The sequence below is a fragment of the Panthera uncia genome, chromosome B1 (genome assembly GCF_023721935.1).
Source record: "Panthera uncia isolate 11264 chromosome B1, Puncia_PCG_1.0, whole genome shotgun sequence".
In the NCBI taxonomy this organism is placed as follows: Eukaryota; Metazoa; Chordata; class Mammalia; order Carnivora; family Felidae; genus Panthera; species Panthera uncia.
In genome coordinates, this window is record NC_064811.1 from 143,150,464 (window position 1) to 143,166,341 (window position 15,878).

Sequence of the window (15,878 nt, forward strand, 5' to 3'; positions counted from 1 at the left end):
CAACAAACCATGAGAGAAGAGAGCAAAAGAAGCAAGAAACACAGAAGAACTACAAAAACTATCATAAAACAAGTAACAAGATGGCAATAATTATATACCTATCAATAATTATTCTGATTGTAAATGGGCTAAACACTCCAATCAAAAGACACAGAGTCATGGAATGGATAAAAAAGTAAGAACCATCTATATGGTGTCTACCAGAGACTCATTTAAGACCTAAATGCACAAGCAGATTGAAAGTGAAAGGATGGAAAGCATTTATCATGCAAATGGAACTGAACAGAAAGTGGGGTAGCAATATTTCTAATCAGACAAACTACATTTTTAAAACAAAGAGTATAACAAGAGACAAAGGACACTACATAATCATAAAGGAAATAATCCAACAAGAAAATATAACAATTGTAAATATTTATGCACTCAACATGAAAGCAACCAAATACAAAAGCAGCTATAAAATATAAAACATAAAGGAAGTAATCAATAGTAATATAAGAATAGTAGGGGACTTTAACACTGCACTTAAATCAATGGACAGATCATCCAAAGAGAAAATAAAAATGGAAACAGTGGCTTTGAATGACACACTGGACCAGATGGATCTAATAGATATATTCAAAATATCCCATCCAAACAGCAGAATACACGTTCAAGTGCACATAGAACACACTCCAGAAAAGATCACATATTAGGCCACAAAACATGTCTCAACAAATTCAGAAAAATCAAAATCATACGATTTATATATTCTGACTACAAACCTAAGAAACAAGAAATCAACCACAAAGAAAATATCTGGCAAGAACACAACTACATGGAGATTAAATAACAAGCTACTAAACAACGAATGGGTTAACCAAGAAATCAAAGAGGAAATCAAAAAATACACAAAGACAAATGAAATTTAGTACACAATGGTCCAATATCTTTGGGATGCAGCAAAACACTGCTCTAAGAGAGAAGTTCAAACCAATATAGACCTACATCAAAAAGCAAAAATAATCTCAAATAAGCAACCTCACCCTATACCCAAAGGAGCTAGAAAAAAAGGAACAAAACCTAAATACAGTAGAATGAAAGAAATAATAAAGATTAGAGCAGAAATAAATGAAATAGAAACTAAAAAAACAGAACAGACTAATGAAACCAGATGTTGGTATTTTGAAAGTACCAACAAAATTGATAAACCTTTAGCCAGATTCATCGAAAAGAGAGAGGGCTCAAGTAGGCAAGATCAGAAATGAAAGAAGAGAAATTAACAACCAACACCACAGAAATACAAAGGATTGTAAAAGAATATTATGAAAAATTACATGCCAACATATGGACAATCCAGAAGAAACAGAAAAATTCCTAAAACCATATAACCTCCCAAAACTGAATCAGGAAGAAACAGAAAGTTTGAACAGACCAATTACCAGTAATGAAATTGAATCAGCAATATAAAAAAAAAAAAAAAAAAAAAAAAAAACTCCCAACAAACAAAAGTCCAGGACCAGACAGCTTCACAGGTGAATTCTACCAAACATTTAAGGAAGAGGGAATACCTATGCTTCCAAACTATTCCAAAATAGAAGAGGAAGGAAAATCCAGATTCATTCTATGAGGCCAGCTGACACCAAAACCAGATAAAGACACTACAGAGGAACCTGCATGGCTCAACTGGTTGAGCTTAGGCCATGACCCCATGCTTTGGGGGTTCGAGCCCTGCATTGGGCTTTCTGACGTCAGGGTGAAGCCTGCTTCAGATCCTCTGCCTGCCCCCCGCCCCTCCGCACCTCCCCTGCTCACTCTCTCAAAAATAAACCTCTTTTAAAAAAAAGACACTACAAAAAGAGAAAACTACAGGCCACTATCTCTGATGAACAAAGATACAAAAGTCCTCAACAAATATTAGCAAACTGAATCTAACAATACACTGAAAAATTATTCACCATGATCAAGTGGAATTTATCCCTAGGATGCAAGAGTGGTTCAACATTTGCAAATCAAGTAATGTGATATATCAACAAAGGAAAGTATAAAAACCATACGATTATTTCAATAGGTGCAAAAAAAGCATTTCATAAAGTACATCATCAATTTATGATAAAAACCCTCAACAAAGCAGGTCTAGAGGGAATATACTGCAACGTAGTAAAGGCCATATATGAAAGACCCACAGCTAATATAATACTCAGTGGTGAAAAATAGAGCTTTTCCCCCAAGGTCAAGAAGAAGACAAGGATGACTACTCTCACCACTTTTATTCAACATAGTATTGGAAGTCCTAGCCACAGCAATCACACAAAATAAAGGAATAAAAGGCATCCAAATTGGTAAGGAAAAAGTAAAACTCACTATTTGTAGATAGCAGGATCCTATACATAGAAAACCTAAAAGACCACCAAAAAACTACTAGAACTAATAAATGAATTCAAGAAGGTCATGGGATACAAAATCAATGTAGAGAAATCCATTGCATTTCTATACACTGATAATGAAATAGCAGAAAGAGAACTTAAGAAAACCATTCCACTTACAAATGCACCCAAAACAATAAAGTACCTAGGAATAAACTTAACCAAGAGGGTGAAAAACCTATACTCTGATAATTATAAAGCACTGATGAAAAAAACTTGAAGACACAAAAAAATGGAAAGATATTCCATGTTCACAGACTGGAAGAACAAAAATTGTTAAAATGTACATACTACCCAAAACAATCTACTGATTTAATGCAATCCCTATCAAAATACCAACAGCATTTTTCACAGAATTAGAACAATCCTAAAATTTTGTATGAAACCTCAAAACATGCCAAAGGGCAAAAGCAATCTTGAAAAAGAACAAAACTGGAAGTATCACAATCTCAGATTTTGAGATACTACAAAGATGTAGCAATCAAAACAGTATGGTACTGGCACAAAAACAGACACATACATTAGTAGAAAAGAAGAGAGGGGCGCCTGGGTGGCTCAGTCGGTTAAGCGTCCGACTTCAGCGCAGGTCATGATCTCACGGTCCGTGAGTTCGAGCCCCGCGTCGGGCTCTGGGCTGATGGCTCAGAGCCTGGAGCCTGCTTCCGGTTCTGTGTCTCCCTCTCTCTCTGCCCCTCCCCCATTCATGCTCTGTCTCTCTCTGTCTCATAAATAAATAAACGTTAAAAAAAATTAAAAAAAAAAAAAAAAGAAAAGAAGAGAGAGCCCAGGAATAAATCCATCATTATATGGTCAATTTATCTTTGACAAAAGAGGCAAGAATATGCAATTGGCAAAAGTCTCTTCAACAAAAGATGATGGGAAAACTGGACAGCTACATGAAAATGAATAAAACTGAACCACTTTCTTACATCATACACAAAAATACACTCAAAATGGCTTAAGGAACTAAATGTGAGACCTGAAACCATAAAAACCTTACAAGAGAGCACAGACAGTAATTTCTCTGATACCAGCTGTAGCAACATATTTCCAGATCTGTGTCCTGATCCAAGGGAAACAAAAGCAAAAATTAATGACTGGGACTACATCAAAATTGTATTTAATGCTGCAATAAACATAGGGGTGCACAGCAAAGGAAACAATCAACAAAACTAAAAGGCAACCTTCAGAATGGGAGAGGATATTTGCAAATGACATATCTGATAAACATTATCCAAAATATATAAAGAACTTACATAACTCACCACCAAAAAAACCAAATAATCCAATTCAAAATGGCAGAAGACATGAACAGGCCTTTCTTCAAAGAAGACATACAGATTGCCAACAGACACATGAAAAGATGCTCAACATCACTCATCATCAGAGAAATGAAAATCAAAACCACAATGAGATACCGCCTCACACCTGTCAGAATGGCTAGAATCAAAAACACAGGAACATCTGGGTGTCTCAGTCGGTTGAGCATCTGACTTCGGCTCAGGTCACAATCTCATGGCTCATGAGTTTGAGCCCCACATTGGGCTCTGTGCTGACTGCTCAGAGCCAGGAGCCTGCTTCAGATTCAGTGTCTCCTTCTCTCTCTGCCCCTCCTCTGCTCACGCTCTCTCTCTCCTTGAAAAATATTTAAAAAAATTTTTTTAAACACAATAAACAAGTGTTGGTGAGGATATAGAGAAAAGGGAACCCTCATGCACTGTTGGTGGGAATGAAAACTGGTACAGCCACTCAGGAAAACAGTATAGAAGTGCCTCAAAAAATTAAAATAGAACTACCATATGATTCAGTAAGTCCCCTACTGATTATTTACCCAAAAAATCAAAAACACTAATTTAAAAAGATGCATACACCCCTATGTTTATTGCAGCATTAAGTACAATAGGCCAAATTATGGAAGCAGCCCAAGTGTCCATCAATAGATGAATGGATAAAAAAGATGTGTGTATAAATAAATATATATATAGACACACACACATATATACACACATATACACATATACATACATCTATACACATATGTATGTATATCTGTATACACACATATACATATATATACATACACAAACATATATACATACACAAACATATAAACCTCTATATACACATACATACATAAATGTATATACATACACACACACACACACACACACACATATTCCATGTGATGGAATATTACTTAGGCATAAAAAAGAATAAGATTTTTGGGAGGCCTGGGTGGTTCAGTCAGTTAAGCATCCAACTCTTGATTTCAGCTCAGGTGTGATCTCAGGGTTCATGAGATCGAGCCCTGCATTGGGCTCTGCAATGGCAGCATGGAATCTGTTTGGGATTCTCTCTCTCCTTCTCTCTCTGCCCCTTCCCCACTTGCACACGTGAACTCTTTCTCTCAAAATAAATAAACTTAAAAAAAAAAAACAATAAGACCTTGCAATTCTCAACAATGTGGATGGATCTAGAGAGTATAATGCTAGTGAAATAAGTCACAGAAAAACAAATACCATATTTTCACTCATATGTGAAATTTAAGAAACAAAACAAAGAAAAGAAGGAGACAAACCAAAATACAGACTCTTAACTAGAGAACAAATTGATGGTTACCAGAAGGGAGGTGGGTGGGGTGATGGGTGAAACAGGTGAAGGGGAGCAAGAGTACATTTATCTTGATGAGCACTGAGTAATGTAGAGAATTGTTGAATCACTATACTGCACTCCTGAAACTAATATAACACTATATTAAACACTATATACACAGCAATTAAAATTAAAACTAAATAAATAAAAGAATCTGTATAACTCTTTATGAATGATATCAAATAAACATATAAGATACCACAATGTGAATAAAAAAACAAAATCCCCAAAAAATGTGCAATCCATTATTTGTAAAAAGATATGTATAGGATGTTAACATTTATATAGCATAAAAAGAGCAAAAAATCATGTACAGTATGCTATCACTTGTATATGCTTTATATTAATATTTCAAATATTTCTGAAATACAAGATAGTGGTAACAATGGTTAAACCCAAAGAAGTAAAACAGGTGGCTCAAAGATAGGAATAGAGGGCAAACTTTTTATTGTTACAGAACATGGGAATTTTGTGCCAGATGCATGTATCAAAAACCAAACTATCAAAAGAAAAAAAAAGGTGTAAATGTGTATGTATATATGTGTGTGAGAGACAGAGAAGGTTAAACAGGCCCTGAGAAAGGGATGGAGGAGAAGCGATTCTAAAATAAAATGTTTAGGGTGACCTGCGTGGCTCAGTCAGTTAAGCTTCTGACTTCGGCTCAGGTGGTGATCTCAGTTTGTGAGCTTGAGCCCTGCATCGGGCTCTGCACCGTCCAGAGCCTGCCTAGGATTCTCTCTCGCCCCCTCTCTGCCCCTCCTCCACTTTCCTTCTCTGTCTCTCTCTCTCTCTCCCCCCCCCACTTCAAATAAATAAATAAACTTAAAAGATACTTGCGAAGTAAAATGTTTAAGCTCTAGGACATAAACTGTAATATTTTCTGCTGCTTATAATACATCTATTATTAATTTTGGGATAAATACTACTTAAAATGTAAGGTCAACAGAAAAGCCTTTTTTCGACAAGGGACGTACTGATCTGTTCTGTATTTCTTCAAACATTCAAACATCCAAGTGTCCACTATATGCCAGGCACTTCGCACAAGATGCTAGGGATACAGAAATATAATTCCCACCATGATCGCCAATGGGCTCACACAATAATGGAGAAACATACTCTGAAACTCACAAAAACCACCAACACATAAAATGCTTGAAGTTGGGGCAAAAAGACTATAAGACAAGTGACTAAGCCTCAATGCATGTTAGAAAATGACTAAGAGTTTAACAAAAACATAGTAATGAGGATATGAACCACAACCAACGAGCAAAGCATGCACTTAGCTGACTAACTCAATAGCTAATTATAACCCTCTTCTCCTTCATTACTCCTCAACTGAGAAGCTGAAAAAAAATCCCAGATTTTCTCATTTCGAGTATCCCCTACAGCCAGAGTGGTCACTGACCCAGTTTTGGCCAATAAGACGTAAGAGGAAATCTGAACAATGGCTTCTAAAAAAGCATTTGTTTACCTTACTAAATGAACAGATTTAAGAAGACCTGCTGGTACTGCCTCCTTCTTTCAGCCTTAGATGAAAACATCTGCCTAAATTCCAAGAGCCATCTTGGGACAAGGTGAAAAGCATTAGGCTGAAAAACTTAGACTAAGAATGCAGAAGAGAAGAGCCTGAATCTTGGTAACACTCCTAAACTACCAGACATGCCCTGTTATAGGACTGCTTATGTTTGAGACTTCGTGTTAGGTGAGTTAAATATCTTTTCCACTTAAGCCAATACTGGTTAGATTCTCTATTACCTGCAGCAAAAAGTAATCCAAATTTAGCCTCAAAGAAAAGCTTTTTTCAAGTAGACACAGAAGTTAGATTTTGACAGCACCAATGAGGAACAAACTGAATGCTAACACCTATAACCAAGTATGATATTGAAAAGCTGCCATTAAAGATATAAAAATTACTTTCGAAACAGTAAGACATAAAACTTAAGAGGATAAAAATCACAGAATGTAGGAAAATAAAAATAACAAAATTAAAAGGTGATAGCTACAGACAAGCAAAAACACAGAGCAGTATATAAATACCTGAGTAAAATGTATAATCCAGATACCCAAATATACAGTAATACAAAATAATCCCGCACTTTCTCAATGATTAAAATTTTACTTTATAAATTTAGGGATGTAAAGTGTATACTTATGATATGTAGTATTATAATCCAGTTATATATTTATACGCCTGGAAATACTATTTTCTCCCCACTCACATGTCTTATAGAATAACTTTATCCAAACATTTCACATCTGTCTTCAATATAGGCGTCTTTTATTGATTCTTCTATAAGTTTTTCCAATACACATGGCCTTCATTTTTCCTTTTAACTTAAATTGAAGACAGCACTTTTTTTAAAGTTTATTTATTTTGAGAGAAAGAGAGAGCAGGGGAGGGGCAGAGAGGGAGGGAGAGAGAGAATCTCAAGCAGGCTCCACATTCTCAGCACAGAATCTGACTCCGGGCTAGATCTCAAGAACCATGAGATCATAACCTGAGCCAAAATCAAAGGTCAGACACTTAACTGACTGAGCCACGCAGGCACCCCAAAGACAGCAATTTTTAAAATCTGTTTATGTTGTCAATGCAATTTTTTCTGTGCCCTAAATTCCCATATGCATAATGTTGGGACTTAAAAAAAAAAATCACACTGGTGGTCTTATTTGTATGATTGTCACAACAGAACCATACTGCCTTTTAAGTGACTTTATAAGATTTACTTACAATGGTATCTAACAATGACATCAATATTTCATTTCTTTGATGCCTCTTTTGTTTTTAACATTTTTTATTTATTTTTGAGACAGAGAGAGAGAGAGAGAGAGAGAGCGAGAGTGCAAGTGAGGGAGGGGCAGAGAGAGAGGGAGACACAGAATCCAAAGCAGACTCCAGGCTCTGAGCTGTCAGCACAGAGCCTGATGCAGGGCCCAAACCCACAAACTGTGAGATAACCTGAGCCAAAGTCAGACGCTTAACCGACTGAGCCACCCAGGCGCCCCTAAAATTGACGGATTTTAAATGTTTGCATATATAAGTTATTTTTAATCATTTTAGAGAACATTTGTATTTTAGAGCTTCTAAAAGCTCTTACTGAAACTACAGAGGTTCAAAGAACTACATGGATTACAATGAGATCATTCAGGTAAGGTAGAAATATATATGAATTACCAGATAAAGTTGTATCATATAAATTATAGAATGAAGTATAAGCCAAGGTTGGAAAGTGAGAGAGACACAGGAACTCTTACTTCCTTTAGTCTAACAATTCCACTCCTACAGAAATACTATGATAGTACACAGACACCTGTACAAGGATATTCAGTGCAACATTATCTGCAATAGTGAAAAACTAAAAACAACCTAAGTGTCCCTAACAGAAAACTAGCTAAATAAACTGTGATAGAACCATACAATGCACACAATGGGATATGCTGCAGTTGTTATAAGAAAGTTATAAAGAATGTGGTGCATCAATACATAATGACATGGAAAGAAATCCATGAGATATAAAGTGAAAAGAGCAAGATGCAGAAATAGATAATGTCATCCCACTTGTTTTTAAATGTTAAAAACTGTATGTATATGTTTGTTCCAGAAACTACAATAAAGAAACACTGAATTCGTAACACTGACTATTTACCCCTAGGGGAACGGGAAAGAAGACGGAGTGAGAGGAACAGAGAATTTAGGCTCGTGCCAGCTGTACTTTTTGAATGTTTACCATGAGCATGTATTCCTTTAAAATTAAATAGCAGTATTAGGGATGCGTGGATGGCTCAGTCAGTAGAGCATCTGACTTCGGCTCAAGTCATGAATTCACAGATGGTGAGTTCGAGCCCCACGTCAGGCTCTGTACTAACAGCTCAGAGCCTGGAGCCTGCCTCGGATCCTGTGTTTCCTTCTCTCTCTGTTGCTCCTTTGTTTGCTCTCTCTCTCTCAAAAATAAATAAAGATTAAAAAATAATAATAAATAAAATTAAATAGCATTAAAAGAAAACAACCTTATTTAAAGAATGTGCTACCTCTTGACTCATTTAGATGTTTCTATGTGAAGCATTCTATACAACTACAAAACACCTGCTAGAATATTTGTTGACATATATTCAAACCTTTTATTTGAAATATTAAAATTTTGGTAATGAAAGAGAAATTAAACTAAAGGAGAAGCAAGGATAAAGATAAAGGAAATTCAGGGTCATGGGAAGGAGAAGATGGTTAACACTGTACCCTTTCACTTGTATAAATCCTCACTTCACTGCCATCATAAATAAATGAACTGAGTACCTTATGATATGTGTCAATTGATCCCTATCTTTTTAAGTATGTTCTCCTTTAGTACGTACCATGTTAATTTGGGAACAAGGATACTTTTGCTCTAATTCAGACTCTGAAACTGGTATGCGATTTGACCCTGAAACAAACATTTAAACTATCTACTACTTTCGATCTAAATTATTTTTCTGTTAAGAATCACTGTGCTGGCTGAAGTGCTGAATTGTGATTAGGGGAAACTGTGTTTCTGAAACACAATAAAGGCAAGGAAGGCTATTACTGGAACCCAATACATTTGTTAAGGTTCCTCTTTTCCTCTCTTGCCAAATAGCCATATTTAATGAAAAACTGCAAAAAATATAGGACTTTCAAACACTTAGATCCTGCAGTGATCATGGTTTGAGTTATTCCACTTGGCAAAACAGACCACACCCAGCCAAGATGCTGCAGAGGGCAAAGAAGGACAAGTAATTGGTTGAGGAAGGAGAAAAAAACTATGATTATAAATTTAGGACTCAAGCAACAGAAAATCAGGAGCTGAAGTAGCTTTTTTCGGTTTCTTTTTTTCTTCTTCTTTTCAACCCATTTCCTTAAATAAACAGTAGTGTTGTTAACTAAAAAATAAATACATACATATATACACAAATAATCTGTTTTATAATTTATAGGGATTTATGATAACAATGGGAAAGACTTCCAAAGGACTTCAACAAACCATCTTCACCTGCCTTTAGAGAAGCTTTGCTTTATCTTAGCTCCTGCACTACCAAATATATATTTCCAAAAACAGCATTATAGCTATGACATTTCAAGAACCTGAGAATATGGTCAACATACCTCAGTATCACAATAATGAGGTATACTAGAACACAAGTGATTAGGATACTTTCTAAAGACCACAACATTTTCTTAGTGGCAGTAGTGGTAGTGGTTAAAGGAAGCTTTGTTTAAAATGACATGTTACTGGGGCGCCTGGGTGGCTCAGTTGGTTAAGCGGCCAACTTCGGCTCAGGTCATGATTTCGCAGTCTGTGAGTTCGAGCCCCGCGTCGGGCTCTGTGCTGACAGCTCAGAGCCTGGAGCCTGTTTCAGATTCTGTGTCTCCCTCTCTCTGACCCTCCCCCATTCATGCTCTGTCTCTCTCTGTCTCAAAAATAAATAAACGTTAAAAAAAATTTTTTTTAATAAAAAATAAAATGACATGTTACTGTTTTTGCTTTGTCCAAATTCTTAAATTTAACCACATTGCTTCTTTTTAAGCAATTACAGTACCAGTGAGGCAATATAAAATTACACACAGACAATGTGGTGTTAGTGTTAGGTAGAAGAGACAGCAGCAGTGGAAGTAATGCCCTGAGACAGAGTCCCAAGTCCTTAAAGGAGAAAGACAAGGACAGTGACAGATAAGCCACACATTAAAAGCCCTGGGGCACAACAACCTCACCTTCAGGCTTCCAAGACCTTGGGGTGTTCTCCTCCTTTCCTCTACCACCTCTGCCCAGGGTAACCCCTAGAGTTATTACAATGCATTTGCATTGATGTACTGCCCTGCCCTGGAGAAGGGCTGCCTTGAGTTTCAGGTACAAATCCCAGTGGGGTCAAAAACTACCCCTCTCAATCCGTGGGAGGAGTTTCCTATTAAAGACCACCCCACTGTAAGTCACTGCGCCTCCCAAACCAGAGAGACCCAATAACATCCAATCCCAAAACAACCTATGGTAGATTCTACCAGCTCTCCCACCTGGTAGAGTGTACTTTTGCTTTAATAAACTGCTTTGTGCTTGTTACTTCCCTCCTGGCTGTCTTTATTCCAGCGAGTATCGCACGTGAATCTCCTTGTGGGGAATCCAAGGACCAAGACCTCCATTCACACAATGCAGACTCTCCCACTGGTAACATTAGTATTATCCTAGAATCAAGCTGATACTCATATACATATGTATGGAAGCAAAAATTATATGCTTTTCTTCCTGAAAATACGTTAGAAGGAAAATATCCAAAAGTTGTCACATGGCTTAGTTCTTTTGAACTCTTGCAAAATTTATCTGACCTTCAAATGATTCTCTATACTGGACAATATTTGGATGCTTCATGTTTGCCAACACTGCAACTTCTCTCCTTGACTCTTCCCTTTCTTTATTGGACATCTTAAATGGGAGAGAAAAAGAAAACATTAAATTAAACCATCAATAAACAATCTAAAAGTCCATCAGTAAGAGAGTGGTTAAAATATAACAGTACCAATAAAGCACAGTCCAAATAACAAAATAAAGACAGAAGTTAAAGAGAATGAGTTGAATCCACAAGTAAAAACATTTTAAGATGTTCAAACTAGATTAAGTTACACAACAGCAGGTGTTGTATTTTTTTAAACACTTAAACACATAAACACAAGCACACATCACAGAAAAAAATATGAAACGATATACACACTATTCTGAAATTAATGGTTCTCTTTGGGATTATGGCAGCCTTTCACTTTGGGTTATGCATTGTCATGTTTGTTTTTGTTCTCTAAGGGTGAGCCCTACTGAAACCAGACTATTAGTTGAATAACCAAAGAAAAAAAATACTTACTCTTGAGATGTTAATTTCCTTGATAACATATTGTCTGTCATCTTCTGTAGATTTAACAAGAATAGCTTTTCCAAATGAACCTTCTCCAATCTTCTGTAGTCTAATATACTTCTCCATGGTTCTTTTTCTAAGGCATCTTAACAGATATACTAGACATTAAAGAAAAGTAACAGTTAACAGAGATAAAGCATGTCTTCCATAACAATTATGTCAAATTCAATTCTAATTCCTTAGTGACTTGCTTACTTTAAAAAAAATACTTAAAATCTTAAAATTAGATTAACTTTATCTCAATTTTACTCATACAACTTAGTTATAGTTCAAAAGAGAAAAACAGTGACATTTCAATGTTATAAGAATGCTTTGCTACAACAGATAGGGGCACCTGGGTGGCTCAGTCGGTTAAGCGTCCGACTTCGGCTCAGGTCACGATCTCACGGTCTGTGAGTTCGAGCCCCGCGTCAGGCTCTGGGCTGACGGCTCAGAGCCTGGAGCCTGCTTCTGATTCTGTGTCTCCCTCTCTCTCTGCCCCTCCCCCGTTCATGCTCTGTTTCTCTCTGTCTCAAAAATAAATAAACGTTAAAAAAAAAAAAAAAGAATGCTTTGCAAAGTCAAATACTGTATATACTTAACGTACAGAGACAAAATTTTTCCTATGTGAGTTAATTAGCAGCATTATTTTATTATCTCCAATAAGAATGCATTTCCCAAAATTATTTCATTCTCTCTTATTAGACATTAAATTATTTACATTGTTTGTTATTATAGAAAAACTTTAAAATTTCTGTACATACATTTTTATGTACTTATTATAAGGATTTCCTTGGGATAAATTATTAGTTCAAAGAATATGCACATGTTAAAATTTTGAAACATAGAGCTTAAATGTTTTACAGACATGTTATTTTTTTTTTCCTAAGAAATAGAGAGCACACAAGTGCAGGAGATGGGTGGAAAGGGAGAGAGAATCTCAAGCAAGCTCCATGCCCAGCAGAGAGTATGACAGGGAACTTGATACCACAATCCTGAAGGCATGACTGGAGCCAAAACCAACAGCCGGATGTTCAAGACTGAGCCACTCAGGCACCCCTACTAATATTCTAACCAGCAGTGTACAAAAGTACCTCTTCCTAGATACCCTTTTAACACCGGTTATTATTTATTAAAATCTCTGAGAAGCCATAAAGGATAGTAGTTAATGAGCACTAAAACTTTAAGTTGGGGAGCCTGAATTTAAATCCTGACTTTATCACTTTTTTATTATGTGACACTGGACAAGTTACTCAGCTTTATGTGTCTCAGTTTGCTCATCTGTAAAATGTGGATAACAATTGTACATACTTACAGAACTACTGGGAGGATTAATTTCAGTATTCTATTGTAGAATAATGCCTGACACATAGTGAGCACTGTCACTGTTGTTACTGTTACTCATTACATTCAACATGGAAATGGTGTCTCATTTTTATTTGAATTTCTGCTGCTTATCAGTTAATTTGAAAAATTCTTCCACATTTATTGAACATTTGTATTTCTTCTTTTTTGAACTACTCATTCATGTTCTTTGTTCGTTTTCTACTGGAATAGTCTTTTTATTAATTTGTAAAAGTCCCTTTTTAATGAAGATGTTAGCCCTCTCCATCATAAATATTTTTTCCTTATATGCTATCTGCCTTTCTATTTTATTTACATATAAAAATTTATTTTGATATTATTTTGATATTAATTAAACATGTTATTAATCTTCATATTTCTGCCTTTGGTATCATAATTAGACCCTTACCATACCAAGGTACTTGACTAGGGTCATTAGTAACTTTAGTAATAGTAATTTCAGGAAAGTGATGGGTGGGATAGAAGCCAGAGTCCAATCCTAGTTGGCGAAAGCTTAAAAAAAGTCAAAGGGAAGGAAGAGGGAAAGAGAGTGAAATGGTCACAATCATTAGCACAGTCTATTGGCAAGATTACCCCAAATTATAGTAAATTAATTCACTGTATTAATTTAAAACTAATAAATACTTAATTTGTCTAACTTGTTCTTTTCTATGTCTATTCACATCAAGCAGGCCTTCAATGTAGGATTCCCTTCTAGGAGAAAATGGCCTTGTCATGAAGACCGCATAAATATTTCTGTGACAGTTTACCATATTTCTCATGATAAATTAACAAACCCATGTTCTCATTTCATCCATCAATACTAAATTTGTTTAATTTTACTTTGCCTCTAAAATATGATCCAATCTCCTTAAATGACAAAATTTATATTCAGGACCTGTAAGACTAAAGTCCAGAACCCAGCTTCTGGTAAAATCAATGGGATAATTATGCCTGAGGAACTTCCGTGGGAAAGAGCCTTCTTCTATCGTAGAAAACATTACAACCACATTACATTTCAAAATTTCTGTAAGATATGACAAGGCTTTTAGCAACTTTAAGAAAAATAGGAAATTAACTATTACAATAACTATATAGTATCATCAGTGAGTTAAAGAAGTCACTCCAAACATACTCTCAAGTCCAAGATGGTCAACTGGCATAATGTAATGGCTATCTGGGCACCAGCCAGAATATAATGATTTCTCCCAGACATGAATATATTATATTACCATGCTATTTAGGAAAAAATAGCAAGATAAACTCATCTTAGGAAACTAAATTTCACAAATCAAATTACATTAAATAATAACCATATAATAAGATTATTTCACAACCATCATTATTCTGTGACTGCTGCCAAGAAAGAGAAACAAAATTAGTCAATTTGGCTCTGCCTCAAAATTCAGTTTCAATTCCTTTCCAGGGACCACACTGATGAGACAGAAGTTCCAAGAGTCCCTAGTACCACACCCTACTGCCTACCACATTCCTGAGCACTGTGGTTCTGACAACTCAGTGTAGGAGAATCTGCTGCTCCTGGTAGTGAAGAACGATGATTCTAATTGCCAGCAAATATTGTCAAGTGCAGAAAGCTTTCTGAACAATAAAAGGCTTGTGGTCAATGGATTTCAGAGCAACTCACAAGTCCTTCTTTTCTGCAGAGTCTACACTAAACTACTGTTGTACACTGGAGGAAGGGGAAAACATGAAAAGATAGAATACTTTCGGTGCCTTACAACATATTTAACCAAGCTACTTATTTCCTAGTCATGAGACTTCTCGGCTGCCTTAAAATCCTAAAAGATTTTTCAAACTAAATGAAAAATAATAAAAAAAATGTACAATAGGCTTACACATCCAAAATCATCATATGTATAACTGAAAGACCATCACAATCCTGTTCTAATTTCATATTCGTAATAAACCAAAATTACAAATGTTTGTCCTTTCTGTGCTTCAGCTTCCAACATCAAATGAAAATCACAATACCAACTTGACACTATTCTTAAAGTCTCTAACAATTATATCAATGTAATCTCTATAATATATACCTGATATTAAAGATATTCAAAGCATAAAATCAAAGATGTTTTTGATATTTAAGCTTTCCAAAGAGTTATGTGATATAACAAATAAAATGATGGATTTAGAAAAACTATGTGACCAAAAGCAAACCACCTGATTTCTCTGCAACTTGTTTCCTTCATCTAAAAACACTAACAATTTAGGGCACCTGGTGTGGCTCAGTCAGTTGCATGTCTGAGTTTGGTTCAGGTCATGATCTCACGGCTCATGAGTTCAAGCCCTGCGTCAGGCTCTGTGCTGACACCTCAGAGCCTGGAGCCTGTTTCAGATTCTGTGCCTCCCTCTCTCTCTGCCCCTCCCCATCTCTGTCTATCTCTCTCTCAAAAATAAATAAACATTTTTAAAAACTAAAAAAAGATAAATAAAAACACTAACATTTTAAAGATAATACTACCTTAAGGGCCCTACCAACTTTACTAGTCTATAATTCAAAGAAAATTAAAAAGTTAGGTCACAAAACAGTACACTTCAACATTGTTTAGAATTGTACCATTAGCCACAAACAGT

At 35.8% G+C, this 15,878-nt stretch overlaps 1 protein-coding gene across 9 annotated transcripts in view; it reads right to left on the reverse strand.

Annotated features, from left to right (window-relative positions):
* The window catches only part of NEK1 (NIMA related kinase 1), a 216,960-nt gene that overhangs the window by 194,230 nt on the left and 6,852 nt on the right, over nt 1-15,878 (reverse strand). For 8 of the 9 annotated variants that reach the window (XM_049631313.1, XM_049631305.1, XM_049631310.1 and 5 more), the window contains exons 3-4: nt 11,910-12,058; nt 11,383-11,479 (exon numbers count right to left, since the gene is read on the reverse strand). In XM_049631313.1, the coding sequence (XP_049487270.1) occupies nt 11,383-11,479; nt 11,910-12,026 (214 nt within the window). In that variant the 5' untranslated portion in view covers nt 12,027-12,058. Of the gene's footprint in view, nt 1-11,382; nt 11,480-11,909; nt 12,059-15,878 lie in introns of those variants that run through there. The other variant, XM_049631311.1, reaches the window with a different exon arrangement.